General features: G+C 43.1%; 1 protein-coding gene across 1 annotated transcript in view; it reads right to left on the reverse strand.

Moving 5' to 3' along the window:
* Positions 1 to 19,335, reverse strand: part of sdk2b (sidekick cell adhesion molecule 2b) — a 234,512-nt gene that overhangs the window by 23,612 nt on the left and 191,565 nt on the right. The window contains exons 8-27 of the mRNA XM_070851575.1: positions 18,731 to 18,814; positions 18,367 to 18,561; positions 16,389 to 16,505; positions 15,885 to 16,052; positions 15,412 to 15,514; positions 13,118 to 13,294; positions 11,971 to 12,107; positions 11,119 to 11,266; positions 9,909 to 10,049; positions 8,827 to 9,008; positions 8,112 to 8,227; positions 6,797 to 6,992; positions 6,304 to 6,402; positions 4,775 to 4,966; positions 2,915 to 3,036; positions 2,627 to 2,736; positions 1,590 to 1,740; positions 1,200 to 1,437; positions 389 to 504; positions 17 to 206 (exon numbers count right to left, since the gene is read on the reverse strand). Coding sequence (XP_070707676.1) covers positions 17 to 206; positions 389 to 504; positions 1,200 to 1,437; positions 1,590 to 1,740; positions 2,627 to 2,736; positions 2,915 to 3,036; positions 4,775 to 4,966; positions 6,304 to 6,402; positions 6,797 to 6,992; positions 8,112 to 8,227; positions 8,827 to 9,008; positions 9,909 to 10,049; positions 11,119 to 11,266; positions 11,971 to 12,107; positions 13,118 to 13,294; positions 15,412 to 15,514; positions 15,885 to 16,052; positions 16,389 to 16,505; positions 18,367 to 18,561; positions 18,731 to 18,814 — 2,982 coding nt within the window. The remainder of the gene's footprint in view (positions 1 to 16; positions 207 to 388; positions 505 to 1,199; positions 1,438 to 1,589; positions 1,741 to 2,626; positions 2,737 to 2,914; positions 3,037 to 4,774; positions 4,967 to 6,303; positions 6,403 to 6,796; positions 6,993 to 8,111; positions 8,228 to 8,826; positions 9,009 to 9,908; positions 10,050 to 11,118; positions 11,267 to 11,970; positions 12,108 to 13,117; positions 13,295 to 15,411; positions 15,515 to 15,884; positions 16,053 to 16,388; positions 16,506 to 18,366; positions 18,562 to 18,730; positions 18,815 to 19,335) is intronic.

Consider the following 19,335-nt stretch of genomic DNA (forward strand, 5'->3'; position numbering starts at 1 on the left):
AATCATGTGTCCCTACCATCGTCCAAAGTCCTCTCCAGGATGGGTGGAGAACTGGGTCGTCCATCTCCAATCCGTGTGAAAGCCAGAACCTGGATCTCATAGAGCACGTATTTCCCCAGACCAGTCAGCTGGACACTGTGGGTGGCGTTCCCCTCCACTGTCCAGAAGTGGACTGCACTGTCAGAGTCCTTCTCTTTGTACACAACCTGCTCGAGTGAGGATGGACAAGGTGGAGAGGGATTGGGCAAAAGTGAATTTGAGAACTAAGTAGGAGAAAAGGCCTCACATACAGTCACCCTGCTGCTTTGTGTACCGCCAAAATGGCTGAAAACTACTTAAAGGTGTCTGACTAAATAAATAATGAATAACTGTAAAAGCACAAACAGACCTTGTAGCCCAGAATGAGACCATTTCTGTCTGGTTCAGGAACTTCAAACCAGCGCACCAGGATACTGCTAGAGGTGGTGGCAAAGGCAGACACATTGGTGGGTCCACAGGAGGGGACTGGAAGACAAAGAGGGCAGAGAGGCGGAAACATTATGTCTGAATAGTCCATTGTTTGCCATATATTCTCAAAATGTAATTTGTATTGCTCCCTGTTTGTGTGTATTTACTGTGTGGGTGTAGGTATTTGCTGCTGGAGTGATCTGCTATGGTTATAGCATGCGAATTTGTGTTTGCACATAGCCTCTGATATCCGAGTATACCCTCCAGACTTGCTGAAAAAATTACTCAAGAATAGGCCTTTTCTCTTCCTTGGCATTCATCCCTAGACATAATGCGTTGATTCCTAAGAATTTGCTGGGCTGAGTGGAAAAAAAGAGCATGAGGAATTCCACATTCGAGTCCATGTGTTCTCAATTTCCTCTGACTCCTTCCTTCACTCCTTCCATTGCTTACTACCCAACGTCTGGTGAGCGATATGAGAGCAGAGGCGAGGAGGGAAAAGAAGTGTCTTTGCTTAAATGGGTAAAACAAACACCTTGGTTGTAATAAATCCGTGTTGTTTCTCGCCAGGATCTCGACACTTGGCAGCAAAAAACAAGTGTGCTTTTGAGTAATTAAGCAAAAAATGATATGTTTTCGTAATCCTTAGGGTGCCGGTCAGTTTGTTGTTTCTGTCGGACCATAGATCATCTGATCTTCATACATCAGAAAATGTTTTTCGCGGAGGATGACAGATGGGGAGCTAAACTCACCAGACTCCCTTGTCCTGCCTCTGACTGGCTGGCTCCAGGGCCCCATCCCGATACCGTTGATCGCCTGGACTCTGACCTCGTACTCCGTCCACTCCTCCAGGTCCTCGATGGTAAACTCTCTTTCCAGACGGTCAGCAATGACGTGGATCAGCGCCCGGCCTTGTGAGCCTGCACGGGAGTACTGAACCCTGTAGCCCACCTGCTCTGCGTTCCCATTGTATTCCCACTCAGGCAGGGGCTGGGCATGAACATTGAGAGAGGGGATGGAGAGAAAAGTGGGTCAAAACAAGCCACACTCCTTAGATTGAGGAAATTGTGTAACATCGTGATTTAGAAATGTAATGGGCCATCCACAGACGGTGTGCACATGGGAAGCAGACTTGTCCTTACCATCCATCGTAACCACAGGCTGGTCTCGCTAGCGGTGCGCAGGGTGACGTTGGCGGGGGCCATGTCAGGAGCCGCCGGCAGGGTCTGGATCTTCCTGGAGGGCTGGCTGGGAGGACTGGTGCCCACTATGTTCACCTGACGCATACGGAGCCTGGTGTTTGGAGTTAAAAATAGTAATGCAACTTCTGCAAAGAGAAGGTTTCATTTGGACTGAAATCACAGCTCAGGATGTGGTAACTCAAAATGAACTCCCAGCATTGTAGTACTGGCATCCTCTTATGAGGCTGATTGCACTTGAACTGAGATCAGAGCACTGAATATGAATACAGTATGAACAACTATGTGTGTTACAGCCTGAATATGCAAAAAAGTAAGTAAGTTTTGATCTAACACGAGCTCTAACTTTATTCAAATGTAAAGTGGCAGCACTGATGTTGGAATGCTGAGAGATGTAGCTGCTGTAGGTCTTCAGGGATTGGCTCAGTGAAATGTTCATCCGTTAGATTGAATGTGATTATGGAAAACAAGTAGACTGCACCAAGATAGAGATCATGTGCGTGCTGTAAAAATAATTTTAAAAAGCACACTATCCATAACAAGCTTGTATCCAAATCAAAGGAACAGAGAATAAGATAAGGCTCCTGGGATATGCTGAAATTAGCTGAGATATTGAAGCGCACATACACCTTATCTGTTGTTTGTCACAATCTGCACATGCTTAATTTCCATGGTATCTGGCATTAGATTGCACTGGGAAAATCGTGAGCATGCTCAGCCCTAAAAAGACCATTCTGTCTGTACAGCAATGCAATATGCTGTGTGTTCATGCCCTGTGTATACAAGCAAACAATATAGAGAGAGCAGATTATGTTCTGCTATAGTTAATGTGTACTGAGCCATATGTATATTAACTTTGCAACAACTCAATTCCCCCATATATACAAGTTTTGTTGACCAGAAATCGTTTAAATTCAGATGCCCATGACAGATAAACAGAAGCAAACATGGTGAAGCAGACACAGCTCCCAGTAGCCCACCTGTAGAAGGTGTATGGGTTGAGACCCGGCACCTCTAAGGAGCGAGCCTCGGGTTCGTTGGAAACCTGGTGGACCATCACCCAGTCCTCGTTTTCTCCTACATTACCCACCTGGGACCAAGACGGGAGACAGCATGACAAATAAAGTAGACACTGCAATGACTAACAGTGCAAGCAATGAGATCTGTGTTCGATCGTGAAGTCATATTTGTGTCTGAATCTTGAAACAATCCAGAGGCATTAACGTGTGATTAAGAAGAGCTTCAGCTCTGGATTAAATCTGGCTCACCTGAGCCTCCACCTGCCAACGGGAAATGGAAGTTTTGCCATCATAGCCAGGTTTGAACTGCAGTGTGACAGAGCGGGGGCCGATGTTGGATATTGCCATGTTGGTGGGGGGGCCAGGAAGCTCTATAAAGAAAGGGAAAGTTAGACAAACAGAGAGGCACAAAGAAATGACTGAGGGAACAAATAACTGACACCACTATCAGTGTATTCTGTCCGGCTGCTTCTCACACAGGGTGGTTTTTGTTTGTAGGCTTCGCTCGGGGAAATCTATCTACCACAGCTCCCTCTTGTGGCCGTACAGATACTGCACACGTGAACTTCACAGCGACCTCACTGATTTCTCTCCCTTGTTCACCCAAACTTCAGCATAGACAGCAAAAGTAATTAGATTTGAAAAAGACGCCTACACACAGTACACAGACGGAGACAATGCCATGAATGTCAATTAAATTGCAGTTATCTGGAGATACGATTCAATCTGATATCCTACTGTTTACACTTGAGCTGAGTAAACAATAAGAATGGATTATTCCCTGGAAATCCTGGAGGGGAAATGCATCTGAAAATGGTGAATTCAAAGAGCAGCAGGAGGGTGTTTCTGTGTATATGAATATCACCACTTGTGCGTACAGATGTGTTTGTGTTTCTGTGCGTCTAGGTAGGTATGTATGAGAATGTGCTCATGCATAAAATAACTCATTCTTCATCGCTTTTGCCCCTTCACGCTTCCCTCGATATAAACATTAAACCTACCATAATATAGCTTACATAAATCCTAGTTGAAAATATTAACATTAAACTGTGTCATACAGGAGTGTGGACAGTGGTCTAATATTAAAAAGATATAATCACTTCCATGAGCACACTAAGCAATTTTTTCCTAAATGTCAGTATATGCGACCCTAATGAAATGCAGATTATATGTGCCATAGTAAAATTACCACCTCTAAATAATTTGGATGACTGATTATTAATTAGCTGGATTGTTCCGGTGCAGTTGCAGGCACATAGGTGTTTTCTTTACACATATAGGAGTAATCACCATTGTGGGGACTATAACTGCTGCTCCGAAGCCTGCTCTCAATATAACTGCCTGTCATTTTACAGATTTCACAGATGCACAGGCTGTGAATGCTGCTGTAGTAATTGATGTGAGCATTGTGTTTCTGTCACACAATTCTGTGCATATGAAATCATTAAACACTGTAATTGTCCTTAATGCTCTCATGGGAGCTTTTATTTTGCGGATGTGTGGCAGATGTGTATTGGGGCTTTTTTCCTGCTTCTGTCCCAGCTGAGGTGACTGGGGTCTGATTTCATTGTGTCTGGCGCCAGACAACGTGGAGCGTGTTCACCCGGTTTAATGTGAAACAGTAAATATGCAGGAAGGGAAGGTTCAGTAAAGGTTCGCAGCTATTGAAAAATTGTCTTGCACTTAAAGTCTGCGTTATAAACTAGAGATGAGGAATTGGAAATAGGGCGTTTAGGATCAAGGATCTAATGAAAAACGCAGCTGCGTTGCATTCTGGGAAACGTAGGATCCAGTGTTTTTGGAGGACTAGGAACTAAAAGGCAGGCTATCTTGGTCTCTGTCGTTTTGATTTTGATTTTCTTTGGTACTGTGAGCTCACAAATGAAACTCCTTTCACCTCTGAGGGCCTGAGGTGGAGGCAGATACCTCAGAGCTGGATATCTCATAATCTGGGCAAATAACTACTTTTTGCTGTTATTTATTCTATTGTTTTTCCACAGTTCTATGGGCATTGCTATTTTGATTTCACAGCAAATCCTGCATGTGTAGGTGACAAATAAAGTTCTCGTAATTCACTTCAGTATCTATACCGATTATTTGGTTACTGACCTGGTGGGACCCCGGAGGAGATGGTGGAGGAGGACAGCTGGCCCTGACCTTTGGAGGTCATTCCTGCCACTTCAATGGTGTAGGTGGTGAGAGCAGTGAGCCCAGTGACCCTGTACTCTAAGGTGACATTTGGCAGGTAGTGGGTAACTCTGGTGTTTGTTCGGTTGTACTCCTCCCACGAAATCCTGTAACCTGAAGAGCAGCAGAGGTGGTTTCACAGAGAATCCTCTCATGGAAAAGTCGACAGCAGTTTTACTACAATAGCAACACTCAGCTCGCATGCTACGGGGCAAGCTAACAGAAATATTAAATTAACTTCATCAAAAATTGAATATAGCAAATTAAATCAGCCTGTGATTATACCTCCCTGCACGCACACACATCCTCCACCTAGTCCCATCTACACACACACACACGCACGCTTACCCTCTCAAATTTAATGCAATTTGCTCCTTGGCCAGCAGCTCTTTTCATGTGATTGCATAAGGCATTAGGCAGCATTTCTTGCCAAATCAATAATTTCACATGGCATGTCAGTGTTTGTCTCCTGGGACTGCGCAGCACATTAAAATATTTTTGGAAAAACACTTTACAATGTGCTGCTGAATCTCAAGCTTTGTAAACACTTGAATATTAATGTCACTGGTGGGCATTTGTTCTTTACGCAAAGTTTGCACAGAATTAAGCGTAAGAGCATTAAATAAACTGGAATAGACGCAACAGTGGCTGAGTAAAAAGATATTTAATCAGGAAATGTTGCATGTTCACCCCTGGACAAGCGAGAACAAAAATTTTACTTTAAAGATCAATTTGCTTTTATTTTACACGACAGGTTGGAGCTGGTAGGTTGTGACACAACTGATTTACTGTATGAGACAAACCTAAATTGCAAACATGTTGTCTTATAAATAAATAAATACATAGGTACACTAGCATTAGCCATTAAAACAGGTAGATTTAATGGTCTTCCTGTGGAGCAAGAGCTTTGTTTTTTTTATGTAATTTGGATGACAGTAAAAAAAAAAATCCATTTTATGTTTTACTGCTCTTTATACAGTGTGATGATTTAAGTGCTATATTTTTTAGTGAGCTTACTTCTATTATAAAAGCCTCGAGTTGTGTTTCAGGAAGGAAGCCTTTTTTGTGACAGACTTTAGTTATAGAGCTTGGGAGAGGAGACACTGCTCTTTGTTTGCAATGTAATGTTCTATGTATGAACGTATATTATTTTCTGACAAGTGTTGTCACACCGTTGCGGCGGTATATTTTCTGCCTTACAAGCTCATGTGGCCTTGGCAGAAGCATGTCAGTGACACAAATAAAATAAACTGCAAACACTGAAGTAGCTGTCCAGAGTGTACCCACCTTTAGAGCTACATGTGCTGGGCTTAATAATCCAGCCTCAGTTCCATTTTAGAGCTGTCTCCTTTGAATGGTCTCGTCTAGTAGAGCGCTGACAAATACCACCTTGGACAAACTGCCATTTCCTGCCTTACTAGAAGCATATTTTTGGAGTGAATTGAATGTACCTGTCAGAACTCCATTCTTCTCGCTGGGCTCACTCCAGCTGACTTTGAGTGAGGTGTCCAGGATCTCAGTGAAACTCAGGTGACCCACAGCACCCGGGGCTGGACGGGGACAAATACGAATAATGAGCGGGGCCACTGGGCAAATGAGATGCTCATACTGGACACAGCCACAGACTGGTGACAGCATTTGCATTTTAAATGTGTTTACAGCAGGAAAAAAAATCTGCAAAAACAAGGTAATTGCTGACAAAACTGTCTGATGACAAGCCGAGGAAAATTAAGAGTTTTTAAAGCTTAACCAATAATCTCTAAGGAACTAAGTCCCAATTATGATGATCCTGGCTGGATGCAGAATATACTCAGTCATTAGCACTTCTCTAAAACTCCGTTCTGCATGAATAATAGATCTTGCCCGGAGGATGTGTTACTGTGAGATGCTTGTGTCCCCTCGCCACCACAGGAGAGAGAAAACTGTGGAAGAAAAGTCACTTACTGTCCTCATGCGTCCTTAACGCTTTGGGCGGACTGCGGGGGCCGTCTCCGGGTGTAGTGAAACACAGCACAGAGGTGTAATACTCTGTGAACTTCTTCAGACCTGTCACATATCCCACATGGACGCTGTCCTGAAAGTTCGGTCGCACTGTTACCATAGTAACTTCTTCATCTTTCGCCGGCTCCCAGGCCAGCAACTAAAACAAAAAAAGAAAAAAGGGAGTGTAAAGAAAGTTACCCACACAGAGGAAAATAAAGCAGCTAGCCATTTTTCTGTAATAATTCTCACATATTTGTTTGGGCTAAACTGACAGTAGTGTCTGTCTCCAGTAGTCCTGAGCCACTCTGAGGAGTTATTTGGCATTATAGCCAAATATATTTAGAAAGATGCCCTGAAGAGGTTTTGACTGGGAGGGAAAGGCAGAATAGCTCCACTAAGACAGATTGGGAAAGGAAGAGAGACTCAAGAGAGGCATGATAGCATCCCATCATGCAAGTTGACTGCAGACCATATAGTATCTACAAATGAGACGTGGATTCACCAATTAGGTGCTTAGGTAATGAGTCCCAATGGCAGGTCTATTGGGTTTGTTTCCAATTTCCAGAGTGAGAGAGCTTCCAGGGAAGTAAAGAGTTGGCAAGAGGATGTCAGAGGGAATAGATGTTTGACTGCCTGCCGCTCTTTCTCTTTTTTCTCTCTCCATCTGCCTTTTCCCATCTCTCAAACATTCTTCCTTTGCCACACTTTCTATCGCCTATCACACTCTCAGACTCCCTTTTTCTCACTGCCTCTTATGTCTCTCCCTGGAGAAAGATCTGGTATTTAAAATTCAGATTGGGTTTGTACAGTGACCCCTCCACCCAGCTGAGTAAGACCCGTGAAGTGCTATTGAACAGAGAGACAAAAAGGCAAGACAAAACCCCCAATGACATAATTAAGTCTCAACAGCATCAACGGAAGATAGAACTACCCTATGGGTGTCTTTATGATTCCCTGTGTGCCACATTTGTTTCAGTGAAGTACAGACAAGAGACATAAAGATGGACTATATTCAAGAGCGCATGACAAAGTAATGAAGACATTCATCACTACGTGCACACAGCTTCACAATAAAACATTAAAAATACTGTCAGAAGATAAATAGAATGACCTCCGACTAATAAGTGTGTGAACAAAGTTCATCGTTCATGATGGCACCTAAATCTTTTCCCCCTTGGCTCTTGCTACACAGGATATGTGATACTACAAGTTCGGCACTGACAGTTCTGTCAATGTGCGTGATGGCTGGTGGTGACTGCGCCGCAGCACTACTGACCTTGTAGCCCTGGTTGATGCCGTTGATGAACTGAGGGTTCGGGGCTGTCCACGTAAAACGGATAGTTGTCGAGTTGACCGGCTCGGCCTGCGCATTGCCTGGAGAGATGGTAGGCACTGGGACAGGAAGATGGAAGAGGAGGCAGAGGGGAAGAAAAGGAAGAGTGAGAAAAAATGAGGAGTGGAAAGACAAAAAACAAAGGTGTGACAGCACCTTTCAGTTGCCTGCTGGAAGTCTGCCTGCATGTACTTTGATGTCAGTATTGATCGCTGCTGCACAGGTCAGGGCAGAGACTGCCATCACTCTCTTTCTGATGACACTTACACCTGATAGCACGGCTCTCTGTGGGTTTGTTTGTGACTGTGCAAGCTGCTTATGGATTTCAGGGGGATGTCACGCCATTGTGTGGTCCATACCAAGAGGAGTTAATGCTAATGCGGTTGAACATCAGTCAGCATTGGCTTTTAGTAGACGTTTCAGTCAAAGATAAAAATAAACTCATTGCTTACTAGAAGAATTTTTTGCACTTGCAAGATGCTGCATCCCAGCCTTATTAAACATGGATAATCATGAAGCTTAAAAGAGAAGCGTGCTTAAAATCAACACACGTAAATGCAGACTCACTGGAAATGACACATTCAATAATTAAGAAAGAAAACAGTCAGCATGTCAGCTTTGGTCTTGGATCAGTGACAGTGATGCAATGAGTCCTCACCTCCCTGAAGAGTCCACTCAGTTACTTTATGGCTGAAAGTGCCCAAACCCGCCCCATTGTAGGCAGCCACCTCAATCTCATAGTTAGTCCAGATGATGAGGTCCTCCAGTAGGAGGTTGGTCACATCTGGGCTGGATATGTTCTTGATCTGGTAGTCTACAGGCAGCCCAGTCAGACGGTACCTAAGACACACATACATGAGCTTTGTAGACTGGGCTTAACAAAACTAAAATGAAAACAAAGCCTGAGTTTGCTGAATCGTTTGCATCCCGTGTTTGACATTTTAGATGGTTCACTGACCAAGAGAAGAAATTACAGTTCTTTGTTGCTTGAGCCAAGACTTGCAGTACACTAGAGTCCCTGCTAGGGGGAGACAAAGCACCAGCAAACATGCAATTAAAAGCCACTAAACCACTGACTGTTGTCTGGAAAACACCTGCTGTTTCGTTTGGATGTAATGAATAAAAAGCCTGACAGAAAACCAAACTAATTACATGTTTACAGTATTTACAGTCAGTTTGGCATATTGCTGACTCTGCCTATTAGAGTTGCTAAAGTTTTTTTTAAGTCAAACCAGTCATTATAATGTAGTTTTCTCTCAGACTAAAATATTTTTTTAAGTGCAGTGGTTTTAACTGACACTATAGATGCTCTTAAGTGAAAGATGCTGTGTGTGACTTAATTGCAGCTGCTTATCCTAGTAAGATAATGGACTGGAAATTAAGTTAAAAATACTACTAAATGGATTGAGAACATTCTGGTGGGGATTTTAACATGTAATGGTGTAAGAAGAGTAGGATTTTATTTCAGAATGTTTTTAGGTATGTTGATAAAGAGAGAGCAAAACCTAAGTTCCCAGTTTCACAAATTAAAACCGAATCAATAAACTACAAATAACACAGCCATGATAAACAGATGATCACAGCTTTTTCCAACTGTATCTTCTTTCCAAATCTGTATTTTAAAAAGCTGTTTTTGGACCTCAAGCTGAGCTGAATGTTTGCTTGCGACTTCCAACCCTTGCAATAAAAAGTAAGAAATGGACAGGTGAGAGTGGAAGGGTGGATGAACAGGGATCTTACCGGACCGTGTAGCCCCTGAGGATGCCATTCTGGTGGCTTTCTGGAGGAGGCTGCCACTGGATCATAATGGACTGGTTGGTCCGGCCGCTAGCAATGACATTTTGAGGAGCAGCACTGGGGGGCTCCTCTGGGAGAGAGACACTGCAGAATACACATACACAAACAGAGATATGATAAGAGAGGGTAATGAGAAATAAAGACATTTTCTTTCTGAATCATCATTAACACAGCTAGTTTATTTCAAGCTAAACACAGAGCTTTTTAATAATGCAACAGGTCAAATTAAGCAAATCAGTTTAAAGCTAAATACCTTTCATTTCAACTGAAGCACTTAGTCACTGCAAACCCTTCTTTTCTATCTCTCATCTGTTTCGAAACTGCTTCTTGCCTTTGTTAAAAACCCAGACCATTCCTTGTGTGCTTTTTGCTCTCCAAAACGTGCACAGTATGTACCCTTAATACCACATCTGAGGCAGTCATAGGATGCCTGGGCTTTTCAGCCACCTAACTGCTTTAAATTTACCCTGACAAAACACCAAGGCTACCTGGGGAGAAGATGTGTATGAGAGATGGAAGTGAAATCAGTAGTGGTGACTTAGCACCAAATGGCGTCACAGAGTGTTCAGTGCCAGCCCCCCTACAACACACAGACGGAGCCCCCCCGTGGCGCTCCTCTGGCTAGGGAGCTGGCAGCGTGAGGCAGCGTGACAGACTGGTGGAGGGAGGGGGTTGGGTTGGGGGATAGGGGGAGGAATGAGTGCTTGAAGTTGTGTGAGGCTACAGAGAGGCCAAAGCTAATGTCGCCTCAAACCTAAATCCCTCCTGTGCCTTTCAGAATGTGACAGCGTGTGTGTGAATGTGTGTTTACATATGATTGTGCATGTTTGTGTGTGTGTGTATCCGGTCTGGTAGGCTTACACGTATATCCCTCTCTTCACAGACTCTTGACTGAAGGGATCAGTCAAACTGGTTGTCTAAGAAACGTAGTTCATGAGCAAAATGAACTATTTACTGACAACCACAAAGCTGCAGGTGCTTCTTGTTTTTTTTGATATTTCTAATTGCTATTGCCGATTGAATGCTGTGCTAATAAACCACACTACCATAAAGGAGACTATTACTTTGTGTAAACTGCATAAAATGGAAGTAAAACTGCTATAGTTCTGATTTGGAGCGGTAGCAGCAGACATAGGATCTAGCTTTAGCTCACCGGTCTGTCTCCTTGCTGAACTGCCCCTTCCCCACATCATTAACGGCACAGAGGCGGAACTGATAGGAGCGCGCCGGGATCAAGCCGTTGACCATCACTGCTGTGGACTCTGGCTCAATATTGGCCAGCAGGATGGCCCAAGGAGCATCTGGAACAAAGAAGTTTCACACCTTGTTCCACACGTACACGCATCTTATTCATTGCTACATTTCACATATTTGTAAGGAACGAGTCAAACACCATCGGAAATGTCATTAATATTTAGAAGGGATTTTCAATAATTTTCAATTATTTTGTCATGGCAGGTCACAATTTAGAATTCAAAGTTGTCAAATAAAACAAGTCACGCAGAGAAAGAAGAAGGAAGAGAAAAACAAAACAGCAAGAGCACAACATGATGTAGATTACAAGCCCAACACAGATCTACAGTGTACCAACTTGAGTTGAACATGCTTGTTACATGAAGAGCTGCAAAGTAATACACTGCAGCGAGGCTTACACGTCCAACTACAGATGAAAAGCAATGATGGACATTCTTAATTAGTCTTATTGATCATGCTTTTAAATTCTTTTTCAAGTTCGTTGCTTTGCACTTAAGCTCTTGGGGGAAAACACTGACATCACAGAAGCCTAGCTGCATGGGCATGAAAAAAAAATCTAAACAGGCAACATTTAAAGTCTTTTTCACTTCGTGCTGGAATGTTAATCGCAAGAGCTGAGCCCCCTCTCCTCCAAACACAAATCACTATAAATTATGTATAGATGTTGTGAACAGGATACAAAGCACAGGCGGTAGGGAAGGATGCTACAGTTGGATGTATGACTAGAAACGACAATTAAGATGTGACTTACTGTTCTCAGAAACCTCCAGGATGTAGCGTATGAGGGGACTGTTGCCATCAAAAGGCTTGGCCCAGGCCAGGTCGATGGCTCTTTTTTCAGACGTGCTCAGCACGGCTGTAGGGTTCTCTGGGGCATGGGGCAACTGCCTGCAGGGAACATCGGGACAACTTCGATAAATAAAAGAATCTCTCCTATCAGAGAAAATCCTCCGCTGGGACAGAGTGTTACCGAGCACTTTGGTCTTCTCTGAACGCCTCTCGTACAAATCTGAGGTAAAGCTGAATGTTTTATAGCAGAGAGATCAGTGAGACAGGTGATGAAATGTGGAAAAACAAGACAGCCGAGATGGTTCCTTGTCAAGATGGACACACAGGCAAACAAAACGAGATGGATATCACCAGAAAGGGAGGAAATGGATTGAAAGGTATACGAAGACAGATAGGAGGGAAAACGTACAGACAAAGGCACGAATAACTGAGGTCAAAGCTGGGGATCATTACTTCACTCAGCCATAAATTCAGATAAGCGCAGATCGACTGGCAGATAAACCTTATTGCGATGAACAGATACAGACAGTAACTCAGTCAAACAAGTCGGCCGATAAAAAAAATCTGTCAATCCGTCACTTTGGTAAACAGAAAATTAGATGTTTCTCATTCATATCAAATTTACACTTATTGCAGGACGCTGTGTGGTGAAGTACAAGAATAGCAGGTGATTTTTGGGAGAAAGGGCTGATTTTAGATGACAAAAACAACATAGAAGTGTTTGTGGGTGTGAGTATGAGTGTGCATCTGTGTGAGTAGTTTCACAGATAGGGAATGGAGGTAGGTGGGTCCCCTGGGGCTGGGTGAGAATGAGGACAGGGGAGGTGAGGAAGAGCAGGTGTCATTTAAGTGGAAATGAGTCAGAGGTGTGAGTAAGAACAGGCAGAATGGCAGTGAAAGGTTGATGGTGGTAAGTGCGCCTGTCTCTGGCTCGGTCTGTCTGAGTGCGTGCGTATGTGTGTGCGCGCACGTGTGTGTGTGTGTGTGTGTGTGTGTGTGTGTGTGTGTGTACATCCTATTTCTGTTCGCTGGAAAATATCGGGGGAACAAGACAGTGAGAGAAAAGGGAAGGAATAAAGAAAGTAGAAAGAAAAGGTGAGGCCGGTTACCTGACACGGAGGTGTGCGCTACGAGAGTCGTTGCCGCCAACGGAGGTGACTCTGCACGTGTACGTGCCGATGTCACCTGACCAGGTTTGAGAGATGTGGAGGGTGCCATCCGCATCCAGCCGCATGCGGGGGATGGACTGGACGTTGATCGCCGAACCCTCTTTTTCCCAGACATGCCTGGAAGACATAATCATCAGTCAACTGGAAGAACAGTATTACCATCGATGTCATCATCCTCATCGTCGTCATCAGGATCCTCATCATCTGCTGCATCTTCATACCTACTCGTTCACAGAGAGTACTTTGCCATTGCATTTACTTTTGTTGCAGAAAGATTAAACTACTAGTGCCCAGATTAAACTGGGCAGCACAGGTGGACATAAACCTTCTATTAATGGTTTTAAATGTTGATGACAGAAATCGGAAGATATCCAAGTGTATGGTGGAGTATGGCCAACAGCGTTTATAGCTGCTGATCTATTATGCTTACACACTCTCAGAGTCAACGGCATACACACTATGTTAATGCACATTAAAAAATTTCAATTTCAATTTATTTGGTGCCCAATTAAGTGCTTGAACATATCCTTCAAAAATTGTTTCTACCACATTTCCAAACCCTTACTCAATCACTGAGTCACCACCTGCTGGAAGGGGAACTACAGTAGGATGTACACATGCGTGACAGCTGCAGATCCTGGGTTAACTCTTTTTGACAGTAAAATAATGAATAAACTGAGGCCTTTTATTACACAGCAATCTGAAAAGAATGTTATTAGTGAGGTATTTCATCTTTCCCCTCTCCGTCTCTTCAAACTCACCATCGGAGCTGCCCTGCATGCATATCATAGCGGCTGACGCCTGCATATCAAACACTCATCAAAACTGCTCAGCTCAAACGTAGCGTCAGATGTAGCCTTCTCTTCTGAGTAGAAAGGGACCGGATGGTCTATTCACCACTACTGATGTCGCTACTGTGAGCTCGTCTGCTGTGAGGGATGTGTGTTGCCCTGATTTGGACTGCAGTCGTAAGCTGGAGGTGTGTTAGAGTGTCTTTCTTGTAATGAAATACGTGCACATCAGAGGTCAACAAACATGTGTAACATGCGTATGTGCTCACTTTTCAACAAACTACACGTGTAGATGATAAGTCGGCGCCACAGCTTTCTGTGTTTGATCTGTGTATATAATCAGATTTCAGTGCATGTGTTAGCGATTGTCTGCATTGGGTGAAACCCTTATTATTCCTGTGGGGCAACTTAAGTATAACAGCAGCATAGAATAAGACACAGAGAGGTAAATAATAAAGGTATTGTAGGAGTAGAGGATAACACATACATAGATATGCGTCCAGTTATGCAAATGGTATTTAGCATTTATGGACTTATCCCGCTAGACTATTGTACCTCCTTTTCACCTGCGTTAGCAAGACTTCCCTGAATCATTTGCAGGTGGTCCAATTCAGCTGGAGGGCTTTAGAACAGATCCTCTGAAAGGTTTCATGTGACACCTATCTTGATGTCTACACACTGATTCCCTATCAAATTCTGATTCCAGTTTTAGATTTGTCTGCACTGTCAGGCACCCATGTACATTAGTAAAGGTCTTCTGATCAGAGCTTGTTGGTTGATCCTTCCTCCCGGCTTAAAGTCAAGGCCTTGGCTTCCTAAGGTTGTGGCTTCCTGATTTTGAAACTGATTATTTCGTTTTTCTCTATATTTTTCTAGATGTCAGATAATATGATGAAAAGATCAAAATGAATGTATCCTACTACAACAAGTATTGCCTGTGTATGAAAAGCTTGAGATGGTGTATTCCTCTGTGCCACAGTCCAACAATGATTAAAAACACATCAATGAGACACACTCTGGGTGGTGAGTCACACATATACACTGTCCTGCTGCCCTAATTAAAGAACACCAAATGTCTATTAATACACGGCTGAAAATACTCCCCAACAAACGCACTATTTACACTTGCTTGAGTATACAGTGCCCAGCTGTTTTAGGAAACGACTAAGCCTTTTTAAAAATGGAACCATTAATTACTGAGAGACAGGCTTACATGGTGTTGGTTTTGGTCTTTTCATTTGTTGACAATAATAAAAAGCAGCTCAAGACCTACTTGTTTAGAATTCCCTTTGTTCCTTTTCCCCCCTCTTTCATTGTGTCTGTACTCTATCTCTATTGCTTTTGTCTATTGTAAAGCGCTTTATAACATCTATTCTAGCACAGCACTATATAAGTCATCATATAAATAATACTTAATACTTCCATGTCAGAATGTACCCTTACCTGACAGTTACACTGGGGTCATGTGTGACACCACAGGTCATTGTAGCTTTAGTTCCTTTGATAACACTCTGGTCCTGTGGGGGGGTGGTAATCCGGGTGCGAGCTGGGTAGATAAAATGAAGAGAGAGAGAGGTGACGAAAATAAGGGAAGAGAAAACATGAAATGAAATGTCCTTCCTACGAACAACAATCCAAAAAAAAAAAAAAAAGACAAATATTTCAGAAAACTCATTTCAGCTGAAATGACATGCTGCCGCCTCATATGTTGTTTATGTGGGCTGCTTGCAGAGAATACCTCGATGATGACTCCAGACTCCAACAAAAGAGTGTCTTTTGTAAGAAATTATTATTTTTTTTATTACATGACACGACCATGTTTCCCAACCTCTGTTAAACAGACAAGCCTCTCAATAAAACTATTGTTGTTAAAAAATGATTCAAAAGACCTAGTCCATTCAACCCTGCACGCTCACCCCAAACCACAAGGTCAGCGGACGCCTCATCGATGCCTCTGGAGTTGCTCGCCATGCAAGTGTAGGTCCCGGCATCTGAGATGTGCGAGGGGGAGATGAGCAGGCTGCCTGACTCGAGCAGGGTGAACCTTGGCAGCTGGACCGAGCCGCTCGCCAGCACACGCTCACCTAAGCGTGCGAGGAGACAGAGCAAGAAGGAACAGATGAGAAAGGAGATGAATACATGGAGGAAAATGTAGACAGAATGGAGGGAAAGAGATTAAATTAGACATTCATGGACAGAATAGGAGAGGAAGGGGATCATGAGGAAAAACAAGGACAGTGTTTCCCTGATCTGCTATTGGGATCCAAACATGAAAAGCCTGGCGAGGAGTAAATCCTGGTAAAGGAATCCAATCGGGCTTTATTTGTTAAGCCATGGCAAACTATGGTCCCATGTGTAATAGATAACAGGCAACATAATCCCTAGGTGTGTTTGTGTGTGTGCATTTGTGTAACAGAGACCTTTCTGCCAGGTGATAGCCGGTCTTGGAGCTCCAGAGGTCTCACAGTGCAGGATAACTGACATGCCGTCGATCACAGTGCTGTCGGAGGGTCCGGCTGTGATATTTGGGGCAATGCCTGAGGAGAGACAAACACACACACACACACACAGAATAAAGAGAGAGCCCAGTACAGTAAACAGAGACGGTAAGAGGGTTATAGAGGTGAGAGAATAACTGTCTATGGCAAAACCCCTCTTCAAACGTATTTCTTGTAAGCGCCAGCCTGCTGTGTCTCAGTGTTTAGTCGATGCTTTGTCTCACTAATTCTTTACGGATTGGCACAGCCTTCACCTTGGTGTCACAACTGTCTGCTGCTGGTCTATTTTTTGCCCCCAAGAGATAGCGGATATAGGAAGAGGGAAAATGACTGAGGGAGAAGCACAGACACAGAGAGAGAAGGCAATGTGTAGATAACTAAAATCCCTATTTGTGATATGCAATAAATCAAAGCTTTTATAGGATGACAGAAAACTGTATCACTCCCTAGAGGAAAGGAGGAGTAGGGAGTTTGTCATAGGAGCGGCGCTGATCTCAGGACACGGAATAGGACAGAAGGAGAAGTGAGGGCATGAATGTGTTGAGAAAAAAGGGAAATGATCAGATGAGATCTGGTAGGGAGAGAGAGAAGAAGAGCAGACAGTGTCAGGGAGCGAAAGAGAGGGAGATAGCGACGGAAAGGGAGAGTTAGCGAGAGAGAATATCATGAATTCTGATAATGCGATGCAGAGTCGAGTGAAGGCAGCAGAAACTGAGACAAAGTGAAGAAAATTAGGTGTCAGAAACTTGCCAAACAGATGCACAGCGAGACTAAAATGACCAGTGATTCTTTAAAATTCCAGCAGTGACACATGCTCAGTGATTCAGGCGATTAGAGTTAAGCAGCAAACATGGTATTAAGGTTGAGTGCTTTTTTTTTTTTTATAGTGTGTAAATTTAATCAGTGTAGGCCTAATTGACAGTTTATATAAGAAAGTCCAGAGATTTACTACTACTACTGAGAGAATGCAAATACATTTTATAGATTTCTGAAAACCAAATATATGTGATGGAATGTTGTTTCTTACATTGATCTCTGTAACTTATGGTAAATCAGGTCCATGAGTGAAGGGTAGCAGTTTCAGGCTCGTTGTAGAATTGATTGCCTGTTACTGCTGTGCTTTTGAACACCTCCACACAATTTCTGTTATGTGTAGCTTGCTGGCACAGTCGACTAACAGCTGGGACGTGTTGCTTAGCATGTCTATACTACGTGCTGCAAATATATATATATATATTTTTTTAAATCTGGATTCTTGCCGTACTGAGTCTCTTTGTTAAATCACATTGGACAGCATGTTTTTAACTCAACAACAAGACTAAGAGTCTGCAGCCACGCTAGCTGCTCTGTGAGGCTGTGCTTTGAACTACATGCTAACTAACATGCACATTGTGACAATGATGTTGTTGACTTTTAGCAGGCAATGTTTACCTTAGTCAGGGTTAGTCATGGTTATCATGTTACCACCATAACATTTGCTAAGTAGGAACAAGCACAGCTGATGCAAATGTGTGTGTGTGTGTGTGTGTATATAAATATTATAAAGTGTCATGGCCACCCTTCCAATAGTTGTTGATATATTGAGATATTACAGTTGGAACATCGTCATCACTGGAGCTAAGCCACGAGGAAATTACACAAGTCTCCAGAATTCCATTTAAAGCACTAAATTGTTGTTTCTACTCTTCTGCCTACTTCCAGGAGAAATTTGCTTTTCATTTTTGTAAAGCAATTACACCTGGTCTTTTCTGTATCTCACAAAGGGCTGGAGAGAACCGTGTAAGGACTTAACATCATTCTGCGCAAAAAAAATTCACTTCTCAGATTTAGCAAAACAGTGTGTGCTTTAATAGCAGTAATTACTGGAAATCATTTCCTGAAGAGCTGCTAGAGTACTCACTTGTAACAGCCAGGTAAGTGTTGGTCTGAACCTCTCCTGCCGAATTTCTTGCAAAGCACTGGAACATCCCGGTGTCGTCTGGCAGGAGGCCGTTGACCTGCAGGCTGCCTCCCACCAGCACCCTGTACCTGGGTGTCTTCACGGGGTCGATGGGCAAAGCATCCTTGTACCACACAATGTCTGGCTGGGGCACTCCTGTAAGGGGCGAGTAAGGGTGGGGCTCAGAAATGAAGTCTAATTTAAAATTGTTGAATGAATTAATCATTGTTTCAATTATCGTTCTTAATTCTGACAAGGATTGCTTAATATGCTCTGATATTATTGTAACAACACGCACACACACACACACACACACACTGCTGACCTCGTGCCTGACAGGGAATGTCCACCACCTTCTCCATCTCGGCTGTGATGTGTTTCTCTGGTTCCTTAATAAACTGCGGAGGCTCTGAGGGAGAGAATGAAAACCAAAGACAGGATGACAAACTGATAAAATATGAAGGAAAGCTGCTGTTGTAATCATCACAGCTCAAAAAAGAACATTAGTGATACCTCGTAGAATCTTAAAACATTACTTATAGTGCCTGAAATTGACACTAGCCGATGAAGATATTGTACTGTGAGTGTGTTTTTGCTTTAAAATATATTGCTGATTGGGGCAAACTACTCATAGTGTGACTGAGAATAATATGACTGTGCAGCAGTTTGATTTAAGACATCAGTAACTGGTATTCTGTGATGGTTTCAAATGTATTCTTCAACATCATGGAGAGAGGAAGGGCTCAGTTAGCTGTGTCAAGGGAAAAGTTCACCACACCTTGTCCTTTTGAATCACATCACAACCTTGAAAACATCAAAGTGTTTCAGGGGGAAGAAATGAAAGGGACTCAAGCAATGCTATATCAAACCGTTTCTCGAGGCCAGCCATTAGCTTTCTCCCTTTTAAATTGATAACACTTTCCCCTAACT

Source organism: Pempheris klunzingeri, chromosome 20 (assembly GCF_042242105.1).
Source record: "Pempheris klunzingeri isolate RE-2024b chromosome 20, fPemKlu1.hap1, whole genome shotgun sequence".
NCBI lineage: Eukaryota > Metazoa > Chordata > Actinopteri > Acropomatiformes > Pempheridae > Pempheris > Pempheris klunzingeri.